The sequence below is a fragment of the Gymnodraco acuticeps genome, unplaced genomic scaffold (assembly GCF_902827175.1).
Source record: "Gymnodraco acuticeps unplaced genomic scaffold, fGymAcu1.1, whole genome shotgun sequence".
Taxonomy (NCBI): Eukaryota; Metazoa; Chordata; class Actinopteri; order Perciformes; family Bathydraconidae; genus Gymnodraco; species Gymnodraco acuticeps.
In genome coordinates, this window is record NW_022990135.1 from 3,106,660 (window position 1) to 3,127,351 (window position 20,692).

A 20,692-nucleotide genomic window follows, 5' to 3' on the forward strand; every position below is an offset into this window, starting at 1 on the left:
TATCCCTTTCCTTTTCAAATAATAAACTGTTGTTCACTTTGCTTTATTTAACAGACTGCCAGAGATATTGAGTCCAAAATGAGGAGTGAAGCCCGTCTGAAGCTGTTCACTCTGGACCCTGACACACAGGTGATGAAGCTCTCACTAGCACCACAGCCAGTTTTGTTATTTATCGAATGAATCACTTAAAGGTTCTGCTGTGCCAATATAAACCTTATGACATCTCCTCCCCTCCTATAGAAACTGGACTTCTCTGGCATTGAGCCGGACGTGCGGCAGTTTGAAGAGAAGTTTGGAAAGAGAGTCCTGGTCAGCTGTAACGACCTGTCCTTCAACCTGCAGGGCTGCGTCGCAGAGAATGAAGAGGGACCCACAACTAATGTATGTTTCAATTAAAAACTAGAGAGAGTTCTTCATCATAAAATACGCATAATATATCTTTTATTGTGCAAAATAAATGCAGTTCATTAAAAAGTAGCATACAATGGAAATACTCAAGGAAAGTATAGGTATGTAAAATAGTGCTTCAGTGGTACAATGTACTTTGTTACATTACACCACTCAATATAGATTGTCTTCAATGTTCACATAGAAATCACACCTGATTGCATGTGCATGCAGGTATGATACAGCATCATTCCAGGAAATGTCATTTACCAAATGAGCGCGAGGTCTAAATCAGATCAGACAGTTCAGATGGCCCATTTTGCCCGGCTTTGTCAGAATTGGTGTACTTGGCACGAGGAACAGCCATTTCCATGGCAACCAGCCTGGGCCTCCCACCGTGCATCAGCGCCAGTCTGAGGCTGGTTTCCTGCCGTCACTATCCAAGGTCTCTCTCTCTCTGTGGGAGGAGGAATCCTTCTACACTCAGCACTCAGCTGGGAAACCACAGCTATTAGCTCCTCAGAACACACACACACAACACACACACACACACACACACACACACACACACACACACACACACACACACACACACACACACACACACACACACACACACACACACACACACACACAAATGGGTTTGTGTAATGGAAAAGCAGTGAATGGGAAGATGAATTACATCAATGGTACATTTTGACTGGATGGAAAAGGAGAAGTGCATTAGGAAGAATGGGTTTCCTCTCAAGCTATTACTCTTTCTTCCATAATTTAATTATTTTCCTCCATCCCTTCTATCAAAGGTGGAGCCTTTCTACGTGGTCCTGTCGCTCTTCGACGTCCAGAACAGTAGAAAGATCTCGGCCGATTTCCACGTGGATCTCAACCACCCTCTGGTCAGACAGATGACATCAGGTTCAACTAACAAGCAAGACGTGCACATCAATGGAAGCAGCGATGGTCCCCTCAGGCACGCCAGTGGGCTCCCAGTGGGCTCCCTCCAGTACCCCAGACAGGGGGTCTTCTCTGTCACGTGCCCCCATCCAGAGATCTTCCTGGTGGCCAGGATTGAGAAGGTCCTGCAGGGGGGGATCACCCACTGCACTGAACCCTACATGAAGAGCTCAGACACCGCCAAGGTTAGCAGAGATGACCGGGTGTGGCTGTAAATTACAATTTGATCAAGTTATCTTTAATCATTCATTAGCAAATGTCATTTTCACCTGCCTGTAGATGTCTCAAAAGGTGCTGAAGAATGCTAAGATGGCCTGCAGCAGACTGGGACAGTACAGGATGCCGTTTGCCTGGGCTGCAAGGTATACAACCACCCTTCAAAAAGACAAATGACTTTCAATGCATGGCTATTTAAAATGGCTATTGTGTTCAGGATGTCACACTGGTGATGGTTTTATTGGACCACTCAGGGGTCTGTAGTATTTTAACTCCACCTCCACATACCATGAAGTGAAAATGCGGCATTATACAATGACAGATTTTTTGCAGTTGAGGAAACTTACAAAAACCAAGGGGACTTATTCTCCTGTGCCATAATAGCACAGTGATACAGATTTTGAATGCTGCATATAAACTGAGGGAAAACTGTCAAATGAAAGTCAGCCTGCTGTGAGACTCAAATCTTACAAACCACTGGCGTAGAACTGAAATGTTTCTCCAGATTCAATGTTTGTTTCCCTCCCTCTCTGCAGGCCTGTGTTCAAAGATGCATCAGGAACTTTGGACAAGAGCTCTCGCTTCTCGGCTCTTTATAGACAGGACAGCAGCAAGCTGTCAGACGAGGACATGTTCAAACTGCTGACTGACTTCAGAAAGTATGTTTCCCCTCTCTCTTCAAGATATCACTAGAACTGATTTGAAACATCTTACTGTTTCTATATCTGTTTTCCAACAGAGCAGAGAAAATGGCCAAACTCCCCGTGCTCTTAGGGAACTTAGATGTAACTATTGACAGCGTGGCCCCGGATGTAACAAGTAAACCTTTGAAGTATTAACAAAACACTTTGAATTCTCTAGTCAACCTTGAACCCAGTAACATCTCTAACTTCCCGCCTGCAGATTGCGTCACTACCTCCTACATCCCTGTGAGGAACTTTGAAGGCAACGGGAGTGGCGGCGCTCTCCTGGAGGTGGAGGAGTTTGTGCCCTGCATCGCTAAGTGCTCCCAGCCATTCACCATCTATAAGAACCACCTCTATGTGTACCCAAAACACCTGAAATATGACGGACAGAAAACCTTTACTAAGGTAAGAGCAGTATGGATGCATGAAAATGATCTAAAAATCATTTGAGAGGTTGGAGCTTTTTTATGTTGAGACCAAAACATGACTTGTCCTTTTTGAAAAGGTAACTGCTTGGCTAGCATTCTCTTATCATCATGGTATTATGTTGCTGTTTATCCTGCGAGACAACTGGCATCCGCCTCTGGCAGTTTGAGCCAAGCGGCAGAGCTGGATAGAATTATCCTTAGGCAGAGCAGCAGCTTCTGATTAATACATTAATGCAGGGCCGGTATTTTCACTAGGTCAGCTCCATATAGGAAAACCAAGCCGCCTTCTCTCCCCATCTGTCTCTCTGCCCTCTTTTGTTTTAAATGAGAGCTGGCAATCCTTTGCCTGAAATATTTTCCGTCTCTTTGTAGACATCTGAAACGGCACAGTAGAAAAAGTGTCTGGCAATCCCCACAGGGATATCTTGGAACTGGTTCTTTGTTTTATAATCTGCGTGATTGTAACTATTGTGTTCCTTTCCATAGGCAAGAAATATTGCAGTCTGCGTTGAATTCAAGGATTCTGATGAGGATGAAGCCCAGCCAGTGAAGGTGTGTTCATGGACTTTAGTGAAGATCTTGATGGGTTTTAACTAATAACTAGTTAGTCTTGACCTTACACATTATAGCCAAACCAATTGTTTTTTAATATACGTAAACCACATGCACTCATCTCTCTTTGTGTCATATTTGATCATCTTCCTCTTTTTGAATCTACTGCAGTGCATCTATGGTCATCCAGGAGGTCCTCTATTCACCAAGCAGGCATATGCCACCGTCCTGCACCATCAGCAGAACCCTGAGTTCTATGATGAGGTATGTCTGTGCTTATATTCAGGATCATTTGTGTTAATATAATGCATCTGAAATATGTTTATGTATAACTCAAACCATGAATGGAGAAAGGCTGATATTGTATTCCTGTATGACCTATGTTCAATCTACTTTGAAGGCAGTGTGTTTTAAAATAAGGAAGTACCTCTCACCTTCTCTCTTATTGTTTAAGCACATTTCAATTCCCCATTGAATCCTCAGTGGGAATGCTCTGCAGGCTTTGTTCCCTTTTATTTTCCTGAACAAAGCTCCCTCTTTATTCGAGACCCAACCCGAGGAATCTGTTTTTCTCGCCTTCAGATAAAGATAGAGCTGCCAACTCAGCTGCACGAAAAGCACCACCTTCTCTTCACTTTCTATCACGTTAGCTGTGACAGCAACAGCAAGAAGAAAGACCTGGTGGAGGCTCCAGGTAGGTGGAGAGAAACACCGGCATGTATTTTTTATAAAAACAAAATAATGAATTCATGCAAATATCTGGGGTGCATAATGTAGGCAAAGCAGTTTGACTCTCGCATACTTGATAGCTGATTGAAAATGTGTCTGTACCTGCTCTATTCACAGTGGGTTCAGCATGGCTGCCTCTGCTGAAGGATGGCAGAGTCATCATGAACGAACAGCTGCTGCCAGTGGCTGCCAATGTGCCCGCCGGGTACCTGGGCTCCCAGGACGGGATCAACAAGGTGAGAAAGAAGAATATGATCAATATCTGATTATTTTTAAAGAGCAATAAGCTGTTGTGGCTTAAAAGAAATGAGAACTAAGGTAGCTGGGTGGGGTTAATGTAACGGTAAGTTATGATTAGGGAAGGTATTTTAAATGGAAAAGTAGTCATAAAAAACTGCTTTAACATTTTATTTGCACACCAATGTGCTAATGCTGGGTTTTACAAGGTATACATTATTTTTCCTACCTTGTTTTATATATTTAATTCTATGTCACTATGTAAGGGTAATGACGGTGATGTCTATTCAATGTTGACTTGACTTTATATGCAATGACTCCTTCATAATAATGCAATCAGGAAAAAATGTAAACCAATAAAATAAAAATATAAAAACATACATATAGTGGCACATAGTGCTAACCCATATTGCTTACTTAACTGCATGTGAAGGAGGCACTTTTTTGCCAACTGCGCCTATAAACTTGGTACGGCATCTGTTTGAAAAGTAAACACATAAAATACTTGCCTGATCAAGTTAGATGCCGCCTATCACAGTGCACTGAGATTTGTGACAAACTGTAAAGCATTAACCCATCACTGTACCCTGTATGCAAGGGCTGGTTTGCTTTCACTAACTGTACGGAGGCTCAGTCACTGGTACATTTTTATATACAAAGCCATGTTAGGGAAACTTCCATCTTATATCTGCTCCCTGATCTCACGGCGAATTGTAAGTGGCTACTGCCTGAGATCGCATGCTGTGGTTTTATTAAATGTGCCAACTGCTAGGACTGTCTTAGGGAAGATAGCTTTTAGATGTGCAGCTCCTCTGTCTTGGAATAGTCTGCAACTGAAATGGAAACTGAGCAATCTGGTGCCACTAAATGTTTTTAAAGCTCGGTTGGATGCTACTCAATCGGAAGCTGTTGGTACTTGTACATGTGGATAGTTATGTAAATTGTAATCCCTGTGATGATGATGTAAGATGTCCTTTTGTTGTTCTGTTAATGTTTTTATGTTTCATGTGGAACTACTTGAGCAGGTCTCCCTTGTAAAAGAGTTCAATGATCTCAATGGGATTTATCTGGATAAATAAAGGTTTGAAATGAAATGAACTTATTCCGTCTGTCTTGTAGTACGCTGCAGCCATATGCAGCTTGACTTCCTATTTTACAAAGAATCTGTCACAGATTATGTCAATTACTCTATGCCTTAGCATTTTAAATCAACACACTGCCGTTTTTATTCAGTATCCAGTGCTTCCATTATTTCCCACTTGTCATTACAGCACTCTGGCTCGGAGATCAAATGGGTAGACGGAGGTAAACCTCTGTTCAAAGTCTCAACTCATCTTGTTTCCACAGTTTACACTCAGGTATGTACATTATATCCATGTATATCCTTTGCTCGTTGATACAAACATCATCTAACATGATATATTTCCTTTAGGATCAGCATTTGCACAACTTCTTCCACCACTGTCAGATCATGGAGATATCAGAACAAGCTTCAGAGGGAGAGCTGGTGAAATACCTGAAGGTATTCTAGGCACTTTATTTCTAATGTGCCAAGGAAAACACCGGAACACACCCCTTTTCATGTCTCATCAAATACAATCTTGTCATCTGGCATTAAAGGGAAAATGAGAAGCCAGAGCCTACATTCATTCAATAGTATTTTTCTTTCTTCCTCCCTTTTTTTTGTAGAGTCTCCATGCAATGGAGGGTCATGTGATGGTCAACTTTCTGCCCACCATCCTCAACCAGCTGTTCTGTGTCCTAACCAGAGCCACACATGAGGATGTGGCTGTCAATATGACCAGGCAAGACACACACACACACACACACACACACACACACACACACACACACACACACACACACACACACACACACCACACACACACCACACACACACACACACACACACACACACACACACACACACACACACACACACACACACACACACACACACACACACACACACACACACACACACTACCTTGTTTCCAGCAGCCTTATCTTCAAACTTCACCCGTAGAACATTATTATAACTCACTCAGTAGTTTATTCCCCTGCGTCTCTTTAATAGCCTGAATCCTCTTTCTCATTAGACACTCACCTATGGCTTGCATACTCCATCTACCTCAGCTGTGTGTGGGACTACTCTTTGAAGCTCTGCAGGCAGTGTGTAAATGAGGTGTTAGAGCCTCAGAATCAATCAAAGTAATCCCTTTCTTTGGCGTGTTCCTCTTCTTTTATGTTTCTATGTCATTATCCATTTCTCTTCAGGGTGATGGTTCATGTTGTAGCGCAGTGCCATGAGGAAGGGCTCGAACATTACCTGAGATCTTATATCAAGGTGCAGTCTCTCATTATTTTCATACTGATCATATGAATGCAGACTATATATTTGTATTTTTCTGATTTGTATCCCTCTCTCCTCTCAGTTTGTGTTTAAGCCCGAGCCTTACTCCTCCACCAATGTGAAAACAGTTCACGAGGAGCTGGCTAAAACCATGACAGCCATTCTCAGGCCTTCCACAGACTTCCTGACCAGCAACAAGCTGCTCAAGGTAATATCTATTACTTAACTAACGTCTCCATTTTAAGCATTTACACCCTGAGAAAATCACCATAACATACCTTACATGCACGTAATAAATATGTCAGTTTAGCGTGCACAAGAGCTAGCTTTGGCTATTACCCAAGCTAGCTCTTGAGTTCTTGCTTTTTTACTGTCATACATACTTAGTTCTGTGTTTTTTTATGTTGCAGTACTCATGGTACTTCTTTGAAGCTCTGGTGAAATCAATGGCTCATTATCTCATGGAGAGCGGGAAGGTTAAGGTAGGTCTAGTGTTGCTCGTCTCAGCTTATATTTAACCTCTTTCCCCCAAGCCTAAATCCTTTCCCTCTTTTTCTTTTGCCCTCTCTTGTGCAGCTTGCCAGGATCCAACGTTTTTCAGCGTCCTTCAACCATGCGGTGGAGACTCTGGTGAATATGCTGATGCCACACATCACACAGAAATACAAGGACAACCTGGACGCGGCTCGCAATGCCAATCACAGCCTGGCAGTGTTCATCAAGGTTGGCACCCTCCCAATGCCTGCAATGCAATACATTTGTTTTAAAATATTGCCCTTAAGGTTAACGTTAAGGGTACATTTGAAAATGTCGCAGCAGATTGTTCATTTTCCATGTTGTACCTGATCTAAATAAATGTGATTCCAAAGAAAATTAAACGTACAGACAGAAAATGTAATATAAAATCCTTTTCACTTAGCGCTGCTTCACCTTCATGGACAGAGGCTTCGTATTCAAGCAGATCAACAATTACATGAACTGCTTTATGCCTGGGGACCCCAAGGTTAGTATGCTACTATCTTGAAAGCTTTTATTGAAATCATGAACTATGTAGTTAAGGCTAATCTTCTCTAAAACGTTTCCTTTTGTGTTCCTGTCAGACTTTATATGAATTCAAGTTCGAGTTTCTGCGGGTCGTTTGCAACCATGAGCATTATGTCCCTCTTAATCTGCCCATGCCCTTTGGAAAAGGCAGAATTCAAAGGTTCCAAGGTGAATGACTAAATGTCACTTTAATCTAAGTTGATTGTAGTTTATATTCAGCTTGTTCTCTCTCTGCATCCTGTGATCTTTATTTGAATCTGCTGATAAATGCCCTCTACAGATCTCCAGCTGGACTATTCTCTGACGGATGACTTCTGTCGAAACCACTTCCTGGTGGGGTTGCTGCTGAGGGAGGTAGGCGGGGCTCTTCAGGAGTTCCGAGAGATCCGTCAGATCGCCATCCAGGTGCTAAAGGGGCTGATGATCAAACACACGTTTGACGACCGCTATGCTGCGAAAGTGAGCTTCAGAACACCCTGCAATTTTTTTAAATGTAGCCTCGTTAGTCAGGATACAGCATGACTCATGAACATTTACTGTGTCATTGCAGAGCCAGCAGGCAAGACTTGCAACTCTCTACCTCCCCCTGTTTGGTCTGCTCCAAGAAAACGTTTACAGACTGGACATTAAGGAATCAGCCATCCTAAGCAACCACAATGTAAGCCTGACACCTAGTGGTGTGAAAGTTAACAGCAGCTTGTAACTGATTTCAACACAATAACGACTTGGTTCATATTAGCTTAACATAGAACCTCATTACTCTATCTTTCTCTGTCTCAGAATGCCAGGGAGGACTCTTTGGTACCCCACTCCATGGTGACCCCTCAGAAACCTGGGAGCTGCATAGAAAATGCTCTCCACAAAGATGTGTTTGGAGTCATCTCTGGAACAGGTAAATCCTCAATCCACTATCGTACCATTCAAAAGTACAGAGTCAGTGCACAAATAGCATAATGTCTATTTTTAGTGTATTTAACTTGGCAGTAAATGGACATGCTTTTCTCTTAAAAAAACCAACCTGTACAATTTAGATTTTGATGCCATCTTCTGACATGTAACATACATTTTGTGCAGCCTCCCCTCACAGCTCCACTCCCAATGTGAGCTCAGTTCACCATGCAGACTCCAGAGGCTCTTTGGTCTCCACCGACTCTGGGAACAGTCTGCTGGACAAAAGCAGCGACAAGACAAACTCCCTGGAGAAGGTACAGGAACATTTGAATGATAGGCTATAATTAGTAGCCTATAAATGCCTGTGAATGTTAACATGAAGTATCTGCTCTGTGACACTGTTATGGGGCACCAAGCTTAATAAAAGTGTGATGAAAGTAAAGCCTGTACCAACAAAACACAAGGGCTAACGTGGTAGTATAATATTGCTTAAAAACATCCAACTTCCCTTTAAAGTTGATACTTTGCAGAGCCCTCCCATAAATGTGATCTCTCTTCACTCTTGGACATCCTCCCTCCCCCTCCTCCAGAGCTCCCCTTTCCCTTCTCCTTGCTCTGTAACTTTCCAACCCCACCAAAAGGAGAGATTTACCAGGAGGCACTCTGTGAATGTGCCTCCTCTCCCCCTGGAGCCCAGAGTTCCACCTCTGACCCGTGCGACCAAGCGGGTCACCATGGACTTCTCCCTGCTCTCTGCGCCCCTGCCTGACCCGCTGCAGGACAGTGACAGAGACAAACAAGCTGCAGGGCAGAGGGTGGATGGAAATCATGAGGAAAACATACCCATACAAGTATTCAGTTTGACGTTTGTGACCTCTGCACCAGAGAATGTTGGCTACAATTTTACAGGAAATTGATTTGTATTTTTGATTGATTTTGTTGTGCTAGTGAACTCCAGTTAAGAAACCAAAACATACCTTAGGTGTACAATTTGCCCAAAATCCTCCCAACATTCTTCACTTCTGTGTGTCCCACATCAGGGAGTGTGTGTGCTTTTATCATCGCAGAGCTGAGCGCGGACTCGAAGCCTTTTTTAAAATTATTTCTTTAGAAGCCGTAATTGTGTTTTCTCAACTGATGTTGTTTATCTCAAAGCACAGAGCTGCTGCAGCAAATGTGCTTTCTTTGCTCTTGTGTACTTTCCCCCCTCTCAGGAAAATACTTGACATTTCTCCTCTCTGAAGTTTGGGTTGTTTGAGTGATGCCCTTTCTCTCTAAAGTTTCGAATTATTCTCCAACTCTACCTTCCTCGCCCAATAACTTTTGAATGTATTCTCTATTTCAGAACCAGTGTGTGTCCACTCTGGGCAGCAGTGTGCTGCGCTGTGACAAAATGGACCGGGAAGAGATCAAAAACCTGCTCATTGGCTTTCTGCACATCCTCAAGAGCATGTCAGAGGGTATGACACCTGTCTAAGTCTTTGATCTGGGTATTAACACAAGTTTATAGGTACAACCTGTTCATAGTAATCCTTTCTTTCTATTTCATCCCCTCAGAGGCACTTTTTGCGTACTGGAACAAAGCAGCTCCCTTGGAACTCATGGACTTCTTCACATTGATAGAGTAAGTTCGGAATCAATCATTTTACGCTATAAACTTCCTGTTTCAGAATGTTCAATGATTTCCAGGTCTTGAATGTATTAATAATCCCTGACTGAGCCCCATGGTTTGTCTCATACAGAGTGTGCCTTCATCAGTTCAGATACATGGGAAAGAGATTCATCGTCAGGTACAGTGTTGCAGGAAATAAATGATGTCTCAAATCTAATTCAACACTAAATAAATGGATTCATTCTTGAACTGACTGTTCATCATCTATGCAATTATATGACTGACACCCATGCGCAGACTTACAAAAACAACTGAATCTTTTAACCCCTTGCTTTTGGTTTGTTCTCTTTTCTGTAACACTGGTGGCAAGTTGCTTTGTGGTTAATGTCGCGGCCCCAGGCCCCTCCTGCATGGGTAAGGCATTGCTGTGTTTTTGTCTCACTTTGCTTAATTCAATGCATGATGCTGCCATTTGTTTTGCGTTTTAAATATTATATTCTTACCATTATGTATCTGCTGAGCTCAGTTCTTTTGCTATTTTCTTCTATAAAGCATCACTGAGACGTTTCCTCATTGTATTTGTGTTTTTTAGTGTCTTTGTCTCTTTCCGTGTCATCCAAACGTAGCGGTAATGGTGTTTCTCTCGTCCCAACAGGAGCCAGGAGGGGGTGGGGCCTGTAGCTCCAGACAGGAAGTCTCTTACTCTGCCTGTGTCCCGTAACAGGGCGGGAATCCTGCACGCCCGCCTGCAGCAGCTGGGAACTCTGGAGAACGCTCACACCTTCAACAACAGTAAGCCTTACTGTCCTGGGATGCTTGTTGGCCTTTACTGACATCTAGTGGCAGTCAGTCAGCGGTGCAACAACAACGTCACAGTTTATCTCCTTCCTTAATCAAGCAAATAGAAGTTCTTGCCAAATGAATTCATTGGTACTGAGTAAAAACCTCATCAATCAGATGATGTGCTGTGTATTTATTGCTGTGATAAAACGATATCTGTCACAGTGACCATGAGCTTTCTGTGCAGTGTACTCTCACACAGAGGCAGACGTGAGCAGCCAATGTCTACTGGAGGCCAACGTGTCCACAGAGGTGTGTCTCACTGTGCTGGACACACTCAGCATCTTCATCATGGGATTCAAGGTATTAACTGCACATCAGACTGCAGCAATAAATGTCATGTTAGATCTTTATCGCTTTGCTTACATTCTCCTGTGTCATCAGATTCAGCTTAATTCCGATCTGGGTCACAACCCCCTGATGAAGAAGGTGTTCCAGGTCCATCTGTGCTTCCTGCAGATCCCTCAGTCTGAGGCCGCCCTCAAGCAGGTCTTCACCTCCCTCAGGACCTTCATCTACAAGGTGCCAGTCACCCTCTATTTAACCACCCCATTAAATCTCACTTTTTTTGAGTCGGTGATTTAAAGTGTCAAACTTTCCAACCACTGCTCAAAATAGCACAGAACAAAACAAAAGCACACAATAGATAAAATAAAAATAAGTTAGGGGAGATGTGAACTAATAAAACGTTAATTTTGACCATACCATATTTAAAAGGGGACTCAAATCTGTTGAACATCACTAGATAATCTGTGGTCTATAATGTACTGTTATGAACTCTGTTTGGAGTTTTACATTGATGGTTGTTAAAATCTATTTTCCTTTATTCCTGCATTTCCTCTGTCTCCCCCCTCGTGTCCTCCAGTTCCCCTGCACCTTCTTTGACGGCCGGGCCGACATGTGTGCCTCTCTCTGTTATGAAATCCTCAAGTGCTGCAACTCCAAGCTGAGCTCCATCCGCAGCGACGCCGCACATCTGCTCTACTTCCTCATGAAGAGCAACTTCGACTACACCGGACGCAAGTCTTTTGTACGGACCCACCTGCAGGTAAGTGTTGATATTTGAGTGTGAATATGTTATAACTGTTTGCACAAGGCCTTTTGTATTTTTGGTCATGCAGTGTTATAATGATTGAATTGTTCCTAGGTGGTGATTGCTGTCAGTCAGCTGATTGCTGATGTCATCGGCATCGCAGGGACCCGTTTCCAGCAGTCTCTCTCCATCATCAACAACTGTGCCAACAGTGACAAGAGCATCAAGGTCAGGGGGGGTTATCAACTCAGAGCCATTATCTTTCCTGTTAAAATGAGGGTTTTGTACCTCGCCTTTCAATAACTTGACTGTTGGTTAATTCTAAAATTGGCAAAACGTTACACTCTAAAAATGTCTGCTACTAACTTAAATTAAATGAACATTTATTCATATCCTTAAAGGTAACTAATGTTGTACTTGTTCTGTTGCAGCACACAGCGTTTCCCTCTGATGTGAAGGACCTGACGAAGCGCATCAGGACGGTGCTGATGGCCACGGAGCAGATGAAGGAGCACGAGAACGACCCGGAGATGCTGGTGGACCTGCAGTACAGCCTGGCCAAGTCCTACACCAGCACCCCCGAGCTCAGGAAGACCTGGCTGGACAGCATGGCCCGCATCCACCACAAGAACGGAGATCTTTCTGAGGTATATTCAAGGAGTTTTTATTTTATTTTGTATTATTACCAATTCCCTTTTTTGCTAACGTGACTTATTTGTCTTGTTCCCCTGCAGGCAGCTATGTGTTACGTGCATGTTGCTGCGCTGGTAGCTGAGTACCTGTGGAGGAAAGGTGAGTCAAGTCAATCTGCTAATTGTATGCTTCCTGTTACAATAAATAACTGCTGACCTTTTCAATATCCAATTTACAGAGGCCATATAATGAGTCACTGGTAAAGGTTAACACAGTAGAAAACGATTAATAGTTGTTAAATGTAGCCACAAAATTAATTTCAGAATTGTTTACTGAAGAAACACTTAGTATCTCTTAATATTCGTTCTTGTTTCAATTGGTCACACGCTGGGTTCAGACTTTGGAGGGGCTCTGTTGTTAAATGAGGCAGGATCTTATGAACTCTTGACAATGAACACTTCATTCAAAGTCAAAGTGTTTCAAACTGGGCTCAACTTCCCTAAGACCCCCTTATTTTTAGAGAACTCGGCAATTGACCCTTAAATGTTTAAATGTGTGCCTGATGGTATGCCATCCCTATGAAATATACAATTGTGATTTCAATGTCTTACTGCTTTTTATAACAACATAGCAATGCTAAGTATTATGTGCTTCTGCTACAGTAGGCAAAGCAGGCACTGTTATTATGTTAGGGTTATATGCCAATTGTAATTGGTACACCACTTTGACCAGGATTAGATAAGATAACATGGAACTATTTGTTATTTGTCCTGATGGGAGGGTAACAAAATATTTTTTAGTTGTACCTTCCAAGGACACATATTCTATTTGTTGACACTTTTGCTGTTACGTGTCACTGCTTTGGGAGGGGTATGCATCACATGACATATAGCCTACATTTGATTTTTTAATATATATATATATTACAATTTTGCCGCTTTAATGAACTTTCCCTCATCTTCCGTATCTGTTTGTCAGGTATGTTCAGGCAGGGCTGCTCGGCGTTCCGCGTCATCACCCCGAACATCGACGAGGAGGCGGCCATGATGGAGGACGTGGGGATGCAGGATGTTCACTTCAATGAGGTATTGTGAAATGTTCTACATGCTAGTCCCACTGTATTGACCAAGCATTTCGGATGTTTTTTAACTATCACATAATAACTCTTATCTCTTTGTCCGTATCTATTGCTCCGTGTAGTGCTCAGTGACGATGCTGCAGACCTTTACACAGGGCTTGGTTCATAGGTCGTTTATCACATGTAGAAAATCCCTGAGCTGGCAGACTTTCAGGGGAGTTCTGGGATTCTGGCTCAAGTGTCAGCGGCTTGTTGACAGAGAGGCCTATAACCAGTTCTTCTAGTGAACTCATCATCCAGTGAAATTGAAAGTGATAGCAGGATATTGTGTGAACTTTATTGAGTCGGTTAACAGATGTTTGGACGATGAGAAACCTTCCGTCTGCTCTGAAAACCTTTCCTCTTTATGAGCTCCAATAAAAAAAAAGAGATGATAGATCCATTTCCTCCCACGCTTCTGTCTTTAAAGGAACACCGTTCTCAGTTTAAATGCACTGTAGTCCTATAAACAAATAGGAACAAAAATAAATGTCCCTCTTAGCAGCAGTTAAATATACGTAAGAGTCGACACTCCGGTGTTAAGGGTGGCGTTTAATGAAGTGTGTGTTTATCTGTGTGCCCAGGAGGTGCTGATGGAGCTGCTGGAGGAGTGTGCTGACGGCCTCTGGAAGGCGGAGCGTTATGAGCTCATCGCTGATGTTTACCGGCTCATCATCCCTATCTACGAACAGCGCAGAGACTTTGAGGTAAACTGCCTGAAGACCCACCTCTTTTCCCTCGCTTTCGAGTCAGTTTGAGCTGTTTTATCGATTCTTATGCTTTTATTGTCTGTCCGTAGCCTTTATGTGCCTTTTATCTATCATTGTAATATTATATTTTATTATAATGTTATGTTTGCTGTGAAGCACTTCGGTAAACCCTCTGTTTTTAATATATGCTATATAAATAAAGTGGATTGGATTGGATTGGGTATGTTAATCTTTAAAGCTAAACTTTGTCACTTATTTAAAAAAGCAGTCATTATTTTACACATGCATCCTTGCCCATTTTATTAATACTGCTACATCCTTACTTTGGTCTGGGTCTATTAACTTATGGAGGTTGAATGTTAGACAACTTATATTCTTTGGCAACTAACTCATAAATGTTGATAAATTAAAGGGAAACTTGTCAGATTTAGATATAACCATTCATAAAACATAATCAACAGAATGTGAAGTTGTGTTAAAATGGCAATTTGTGTTCACTGCATAACTGACTTAATAAAAGTATAAAACCTCTTCTTTCCTCTTGTTCTTGGTTGGTCGTGTAACAGAAACTGACCCACCTGTATGACACACTCCACCGAGCCTACACTAAAGTGATGGAGGTGATGCATTCTGGCAAACGACTGCTGGGCACATACTTCAGAGTCGCCTTCTTCGGACAGGTAAGCGGCTATATTTATAAAAGACAAACAACCCACTTGCAATTCTTACACAACTGAATTGTGCATTGCACCACGTTAATAGAGATTTTCCTTCTCTCCTCCTTCCCCTCCAAGGCTGCGGTAAGTCTGTGAAGGTTTAGCAGTGTGTGGTGGCCTGGTGTGCTGTTCTGTCCTTGCATCATTTTATTGTTTGAGGTTTTTTTGTTGTTAAATGAATGGCAACATGTAGCTTTCTAGTGGCTTGTGTGTTGGTGGAGAAGTAGTAGTTAAATTCAGATATTGAGTCAGCGGTATTTTTAGTGTTATAAATATTCTCTCCCAAAGTAAAAGAGTAAAATTGCACTTAGACTGATTTCTGTAATCCAAGGTGCTTCTTTGGATACACTCCCTGATAACCTGTAGTTATACCGGCCTGCCTCCACCCCGTTTCCATAGATACCACTGAGAAGCTGTAACATATGCTTGATACAATAGATTATCTTTGTGAGGTGACCTGGTGAAGTGTGCATGTTGTCATTCCCTTCTTTTCTTTCTTTTATATTTTTTGACTTGGCATGTGGTGTTGGGTTTTAATTCACCAATGTTGAAATGAGCTAAATTAGATAAAACAACTGCCTTTCCAGGGATTGCCTTTTCCTAGCTACTTAATATAGTAACAGATAATACCTGAGCAGACCCTTGACCTCCTTCTCCTCGTCCACAGGGCTTCTTTGAGGATGAAGATGGAAAAGAATACATCTACAAGGAGCCAAAGTTCACTCCGTTGTCAGAGATTTCCCAGAGGCTCCTGAAGCTCTACTCCGACAAGTTTGGTCAGGAGAACGTCAAGATCATTCAGGACTCCGGCAAGGTGGGATCACATTTGTGTTTATTTATATAACCTTGTCACAAAATGTTAAACTATCGGTTTTCCCATAACCACTGGTGTTTTACCTCTATCTATGTTTAAATCTAGATAAAATATATTTGTGTACACCCAGGTGAACCCTAAGGATCTAGACTCCAAGTATGCCTACATCCAGGTGACCCACGTCACACCCCACCTAGACGACAAGGAGCTGGAGGACAGGAAGACTGACTTCGAGAAAAGTCACAACATCCGGCGCTTTGTGTTCGAGACGCCGTTCACTGTGTCGGGAAAGAAGCAGGGAGGGGTCGAGGAGCAGTGTAAACGGCGGACCGTTCTCACCAGTAAGTCGCACAGCAGTGAAGATGACAAACAGGAAATATAAGGTGCAATAGGAAAGTCTTTACAGTCAGCCTTATCACTGAGAGGAAGCAGAAGGAATTCCTTGTTTTCATCTGTTATGGTTCCCTTCTCGTCATTCACCTGAAACATTAATCAGATAAGGTCAGGGGAAGTTTATCACTGACCCGTCATCTTCATCCCAAAGTACATGTGTTATCTAGGCTTGTTAATAATCAGGCTGCGTCAGAGTGAGTGTGACAGTAACTGTTGACTCAACAGTTTGTCTAAAAGAGGTGTTTACATGACTAAGCACCTTTCTTAAACGTTATAAACTTGTGAATTTCTCCACTGGGATAAATAAAGATCCATCTTATGTCTTATTTCTGTCATGTACTTTGCATTCCTGATGTATTGGTTAACTATTTATGACATTTGAAAGCATCCTTTTCGTCTTCCCACCCTATTTTTCTCCCACAATCCCATTCCTCTGCAGCCACCCATTGTTTCCCGTATGTGAAGAAGCGTATAGCCGTCATGTACCAACACCAGACCGACCTGAGCCCCATCGAGGTGGCCATAGACGAGATGAGTGTGAAGGTGGCCGAGCTGCGCCTGCTGTGCTCCGCCTCTGAGGTGGACATGATCCGCCTGCAGCTCAAACTGCAGGGCAGCATCAGCGTCCAGGTACAGGGAGGTCATGCTGGCGACCGAATAAAAGTTGATTAGTAACATTAACACAGTTCTTTTTTGGATTACAATTTTCTTAAATCTTATGTTTAAATATGTAAATGAAGCATTATATTGCTAACTTTTGTTTTTCAAGAGAAATCTACAGACACAAATAAATAAAATGAAAACAATTTATTTGAATTTGGCACCTTGCATTTGTTGTAATTTCTGATCTTTAACCTTTTTTGTTTTCCAGGTCAATGCTGGTCCTCTTGCTTATGCCAGAGCTTTCCTCGATGACAGCAGTGCCAAGAAATATCCTGACAACAAGGTCAAACAGCTCAAAGAGGTGTTCAGGTACTTATCAATGATGCAGATATTTGCATATGTAAAACTACGTGATATTTTAATTGTTTAATTTAACAAAAAGAAATATAGAAATACCGTTATACAGACATTGTGTCTCAGGATATGTTGTAGTTCTATGAAAATAAAGTTTACCCAAATGCTGCATATCGGAGTGTAGATACATTTTAAAGTGTGCTATATAAATGACATGTATTATTATTAAATGTATTACAAATCTATTTTTGATTATGTATAGTGTGTATGTCAATAAACCAGTTTGTAAACTTTTTTCAATTCAACCCCTCAGGCAGTTTGTGGACGCCTGCGGTCAGGCGCTGTGCGTGAACGAGAGGCTGATCAAAGAGGACCAGCAGGAGTACCAGGATGAGATGAAGGCTAACTACAGGGACCTGGCCAGGGAGCTGTCGAACATCATGCATGAGCAGGTATTAACCCGATACAGTATGTGCAATACATCATTCAGACCAGGACCTGCTGAAAATATGCAAGCATATGTGCATCACACATGTTGTATTGTGCAGTGGCGAACCGTGTTTATCACAACTGGACCTTCTGGACACACACACACCCTTGTCATCTTGAAAAGGGTACTCACAACAATTCCGCAACAACATTATCTTCACCAAACAATAAAACGGCATGAATTGATTCGTCACATTCATCTAGATCCTCTGTCTCGAGCCAGTTAACTAGCGGGCCTTCTAGAGCACCCTGGAACCGAGGGAAACTCTGAAAGAATACGCTCATTGGCTACAAATCAATATATGATTGGTTGATCAAACTGTCAGTCCAAACGTACGCTCTCATTCAGTGCAACGGCCAGGGCATTCTATCAAGGATGTAGAATACCTTGGTTGAAGGATATTCTACCCAGAGACCCAGAACAAGATCTGATTGGTTGCTTTCTTTTCTAACACAAAACCACTGAAATGCGTCGTGCATGGTCCGAGAAGGACAAACAAATCAACGTAACACTGTAATATTACAGATCATCAACACAGATACGATTCTCATTTATTCATTTTACATACATTTTATTTATATAATTAAATCTATGTTTTGTTTGTTTTATCTGAGTGTTCCAGGGTATTCTCTGAATACCTTGAAGGCCCTGACGGTTCGCCACTGGTATTGTGCAATTACACAAATCCTGCCCAAATCATAGATAACCCCCAAACAGTAATGAGATTCTAATTCTGCTAATTATATCAATCTAATTACTGTATTACTAATATTACTAATGCTTTACAGCTGTTTTTGTTGCTGTTTGTTTTATTTGTACTTTTATGTTTTTTGGTTTATCTTATTTCATTTGAGATTTCCCCTGTTGCTATCTTCTGCTCACTTACTAACCATGTCTCTATCTCCTGCTCTCTTTGTGCTGGCCTGAGCAGATTGGATGGTAATGCTGCTTTTGTTACTGTTATACTCTATAGAGGAATAGTAAGGGACTGTATGACAATGATTAGGCTGGGGAGTAAGTGTGTTACTATTTTCTTATCTACTGTAGCTCAGGAAAACAAATGACTTATTTCCCCCAAATATCTTAAAGTCATATATCTTTGGTACATTTTACAAAATGGTAAATACATTTCAGACACTCAATAAGTGATTGACCACAAAAATACCATTCCTTATCTTCCTAACCCTTTCTCTAGATAAACCCGGTGGAAGACGGCAACAGGAGCACTCTGTCCGACTCTATGGGCATCTTTAACGCCATCAGTGGCACGCCAACCAGTGCCACCCCACATGGCTCCACCACCATACTCTGATCAGGATGTTCAACACCAAACTATTGCCTTCTTTATCCCTAATGACTGAATACACTTCCTGTCAGTCAAGAGGAAACAAAAAACATCTTTATTTGTTTTTGTTTTCATCATGCTATCCTGTCATCAGTTAGCCCATTCTTCTTGTTTCCTATGGAGACTCCAGGCAATACTTATACAATATCTGACTTGTTGCCAGCTTTGGCTCATTTATCATTTTGTATAGTTTGTTTAATCATATGTAAAATGGGCTTAAGCACAGCAAGTGTGGATCCTATACTGTGACTGGCAACATGATGTTATCTTTATTATTCTGTTGTGTTCAGCTCCACCCAAAGGATGTGGTAACAGACTTCAGTATTTCCATGTAAGTCTACACCTTATCTGTTTTGTAACTGTAGGGCTCCCATGTATGTACATTGTTTGTATAAGAGAACGTTTTTAATGGGAATAAATGAATACCACTGCTGTATCTGTTAACATTCTTCCACTGAGGCACAGTATTTTTACATTTTCTATTCTTTCCATTCAGGAGGCCCTGTTACAGCAGATGCACAGTGAACAGTGCAGAAAGCATTCATCTTTTATCTTACCCTGGACATTTGAAATGATTATTCCCTCTATTTTAGGCCAATGGACGTGTATAGAATCAGTCTAAAGCCAAGTGAACCACAATGTTTTAACCTTTTTTCTGTAAGGAAAAGTGTGTGCAATATTTTCTATTGTTACCATGGCCTACCTACTGCATAGAAAACCACTCTTGCCAAAGACATTAGAAAAAGACTGTGCAAGGTAAGCCAAGGGTGGCACAATTTGTAACCTACCCCCTTTGTTTCTTTGTCTGTCATGCCTTTTATTATCTGTGAGGTAAGATTAAAAAGCATTTTTACTTAGTGACTGCTCATGTAAATATGTTTAAGACTTATAAATAAAATAAATAATTCCTTCTTTCATGCCTTGGATTTGTGTGTTTAACTACTAACAAATCACTTCACTAAGAAGTTGAAGGTGCGACAGGGGATTTTGTAATGTGAGAAATGTATTTTGTTAGTTGTGAAAAGGAAGATGGGTCCTTGAACACAACTTCTGAGCCGTTCTTTGTTGTTTCAGACACGACCACAAGCTGCCCTTATCTCAAGCAGAAGCTACAGACTCACAACTGTCAGGGAAGTGTAGCTGGAGAGTGTAGACACGCAGAGAGGAATTACTTTAGTAAAACACAGAAGATAAGGGACTCATGATGCATGGCTGTATGATACCTTAGGTAAGTTGAATTACAAATGACAGTTAAAGTTTGTGGATATCTTTCATTTATACTCTCAAAAGATTAAAAGGGCCCAATTGTACTTTTGGGGTTTTCCCTTTCCTGTAATGTGTTACTATATAGGTTCCTGTGCATGAAAATGGTCTGCAAAGGCTAAAATCCTAAAGCTATCATCTGAATTATTGTTACTAATTTCATACTAATACAAATGTGTGTTGTTGAGTCGGCATATGTAGAGTTATGGAGCTGTATTTAGTGATCCAACTGAGCTGTGTGCATTCATTGAAGAGCAACAGGAGTGAGATATGGATGCTGACTCCTGTGAAA

General features: G+C 41.7%; 1 protein-coding gene across 14 annotated transcripts in view; it reads left to right on the plus strand.

The window, feature by feature from the left end:
- dock9b (dedicator of cytokinesis 9b) overlaps positions 1-20,042 on the plus strand; it is a 45,489-nt gene extending 25,447 nt beyond the window's left edge. For 3 of the 14 annotated variants that reach the window (XM_034216851.1, XM_034216845.1, XM_034216848.1), the window contains exons 10-53: positions 55-129; positions 241-381; positions 1,191-1,526; positions 1,621-1,703; positions 2,094-2,216; positions 2,297-2,376; positions 2,461-2,648; positions 3,158-3,223; positions 3,395-3,487; positions 3,806-3,917; positions 4,070-4,188; positions 5,461-5,547; positions 5,622-5,711; positions 5,879-5,994; positions 6,467-6,536; positions 6,625-6,750; positions 6,953-7,024; positions 7,119-7,265; positions 7,462-7,545; positions 7,643-7,754; positions 7,867-8,045; positions 8,137-8,244; positions 8,367-8,478; positions 8,661-8,791; positions 9,823-9,937; positions 10,035-10,101; positions 10,220-10,267; positions 10,745-10,881; positions 11,117-11,232; positions 11,314-11,451; positions 11,795-11,977; positions 12,077-12,190; positions 12,394-12,609; positions 12,697-12,754; positions 13,574-13,680; positions 14,297-14,419; positions 14,989-15,102; positions 15,217-15,222; positions 15,806-15,952; positions 16,083-16,293; positions 16,785-16,975; positions 17,217-17,317; positions 17,616-17,754; positions 18,988-20,042. In XM_034216851.1, the coding sequence (XP_034072742.1) occupies positions 55-129; positions 241-381; positions 1,191-1,526; positions 1,621-1,703; positions 2,094-2,216; positions 2,297-2,376; positions 2,461-2,648; positions 3,158-3,223; positions 3,395-3,487; positions 3,806-3,917; positions 4,070-4,188; positions 5,461-5,547; positions 5,622-5,711; positions 5,879-5,994; positions 6,467-6,536; positions 6,625-6,750; positions 6,953-7,024; positions 7,119-7,265; positions 7,462-7,545; positions 7,643-7,754; positions 7,867-8,045; positions 8,137-8,244; positions 8,367-8,478; positions 8,661-8,791; positions 9,823-9,937; positions 10,035-10,101; positions 10,220-10,267; positions 10,745-10,881; positions 11,117-11,232; positions 11,314-11,451; positions 11,795-11,977; positions 12,077-12,190; positions 12,394-12,609; positions 12,697-12,754; positions 13,574-13,680; positions 14,297-14,419; positions 14,989-15,102; positions 15,217-15,222; positions 15,806-15,952; positions 16,083-16,293; positions 16,785-16,975; positions 17,217-17,317; positions 17,616-17,754; positions 18,988-19,104 (5,298 nt within the window). In that variant the 3' untranslated portion in view covers positions 19,105-20,042. Of the gene's footprint in view, positions 1-54; positions 130-240; positions 382-1,190; positions 1,527-1,620; positions 1,704-2,093; positions 2,217-2,296; positions 2,377-2,460; positions 2,649-3,157; positions 3,224-3,394; positions 3,488-3,805; positions 3,918-4,069; positions 4,189-5,460; positions 5,548-5,621; positions 5,712-5,878; positions 5,995-6,466; positions 6,537-6,624; positions 6,751-6,952; positions 7,025-7,118; positions 7,266-7,461; positions 7,546-7,642; positions 7,755-7,866; positions 8,046-8,136; positions 8,245-8,366; positions 8,479-8,660; positions 8,792-9,822; positions 9,938-10,034; positions 10,102-10,219; positions 10,504-10,744; positions 10,882-11,116; positions 11,233-11,313; positions 11,452-11,794; positions 11,978-12,076; positions 12,191-12,393; positions 12,610-12,696; positions 12,755-13,573; positions 13,681-14,296; positions 14,420-14,988; positions 15,103-15,216; positions 15,223-15,805; positions 15,953-16,082; positions 16,294-16,784; positions 16,976-17,216; positions 17,318-17,615; positions 17,755-18,723; positions 18,732-18,987 lie in introns of those variants that run through there. The other 11 variants (XM_034216855.1, XM_034216853.1, XM_034216856.1 and 8 more) reach the window with 7 other exon arrangements.
- Positions 20,043-20,692: the final 650 nt, after the last annotated feature.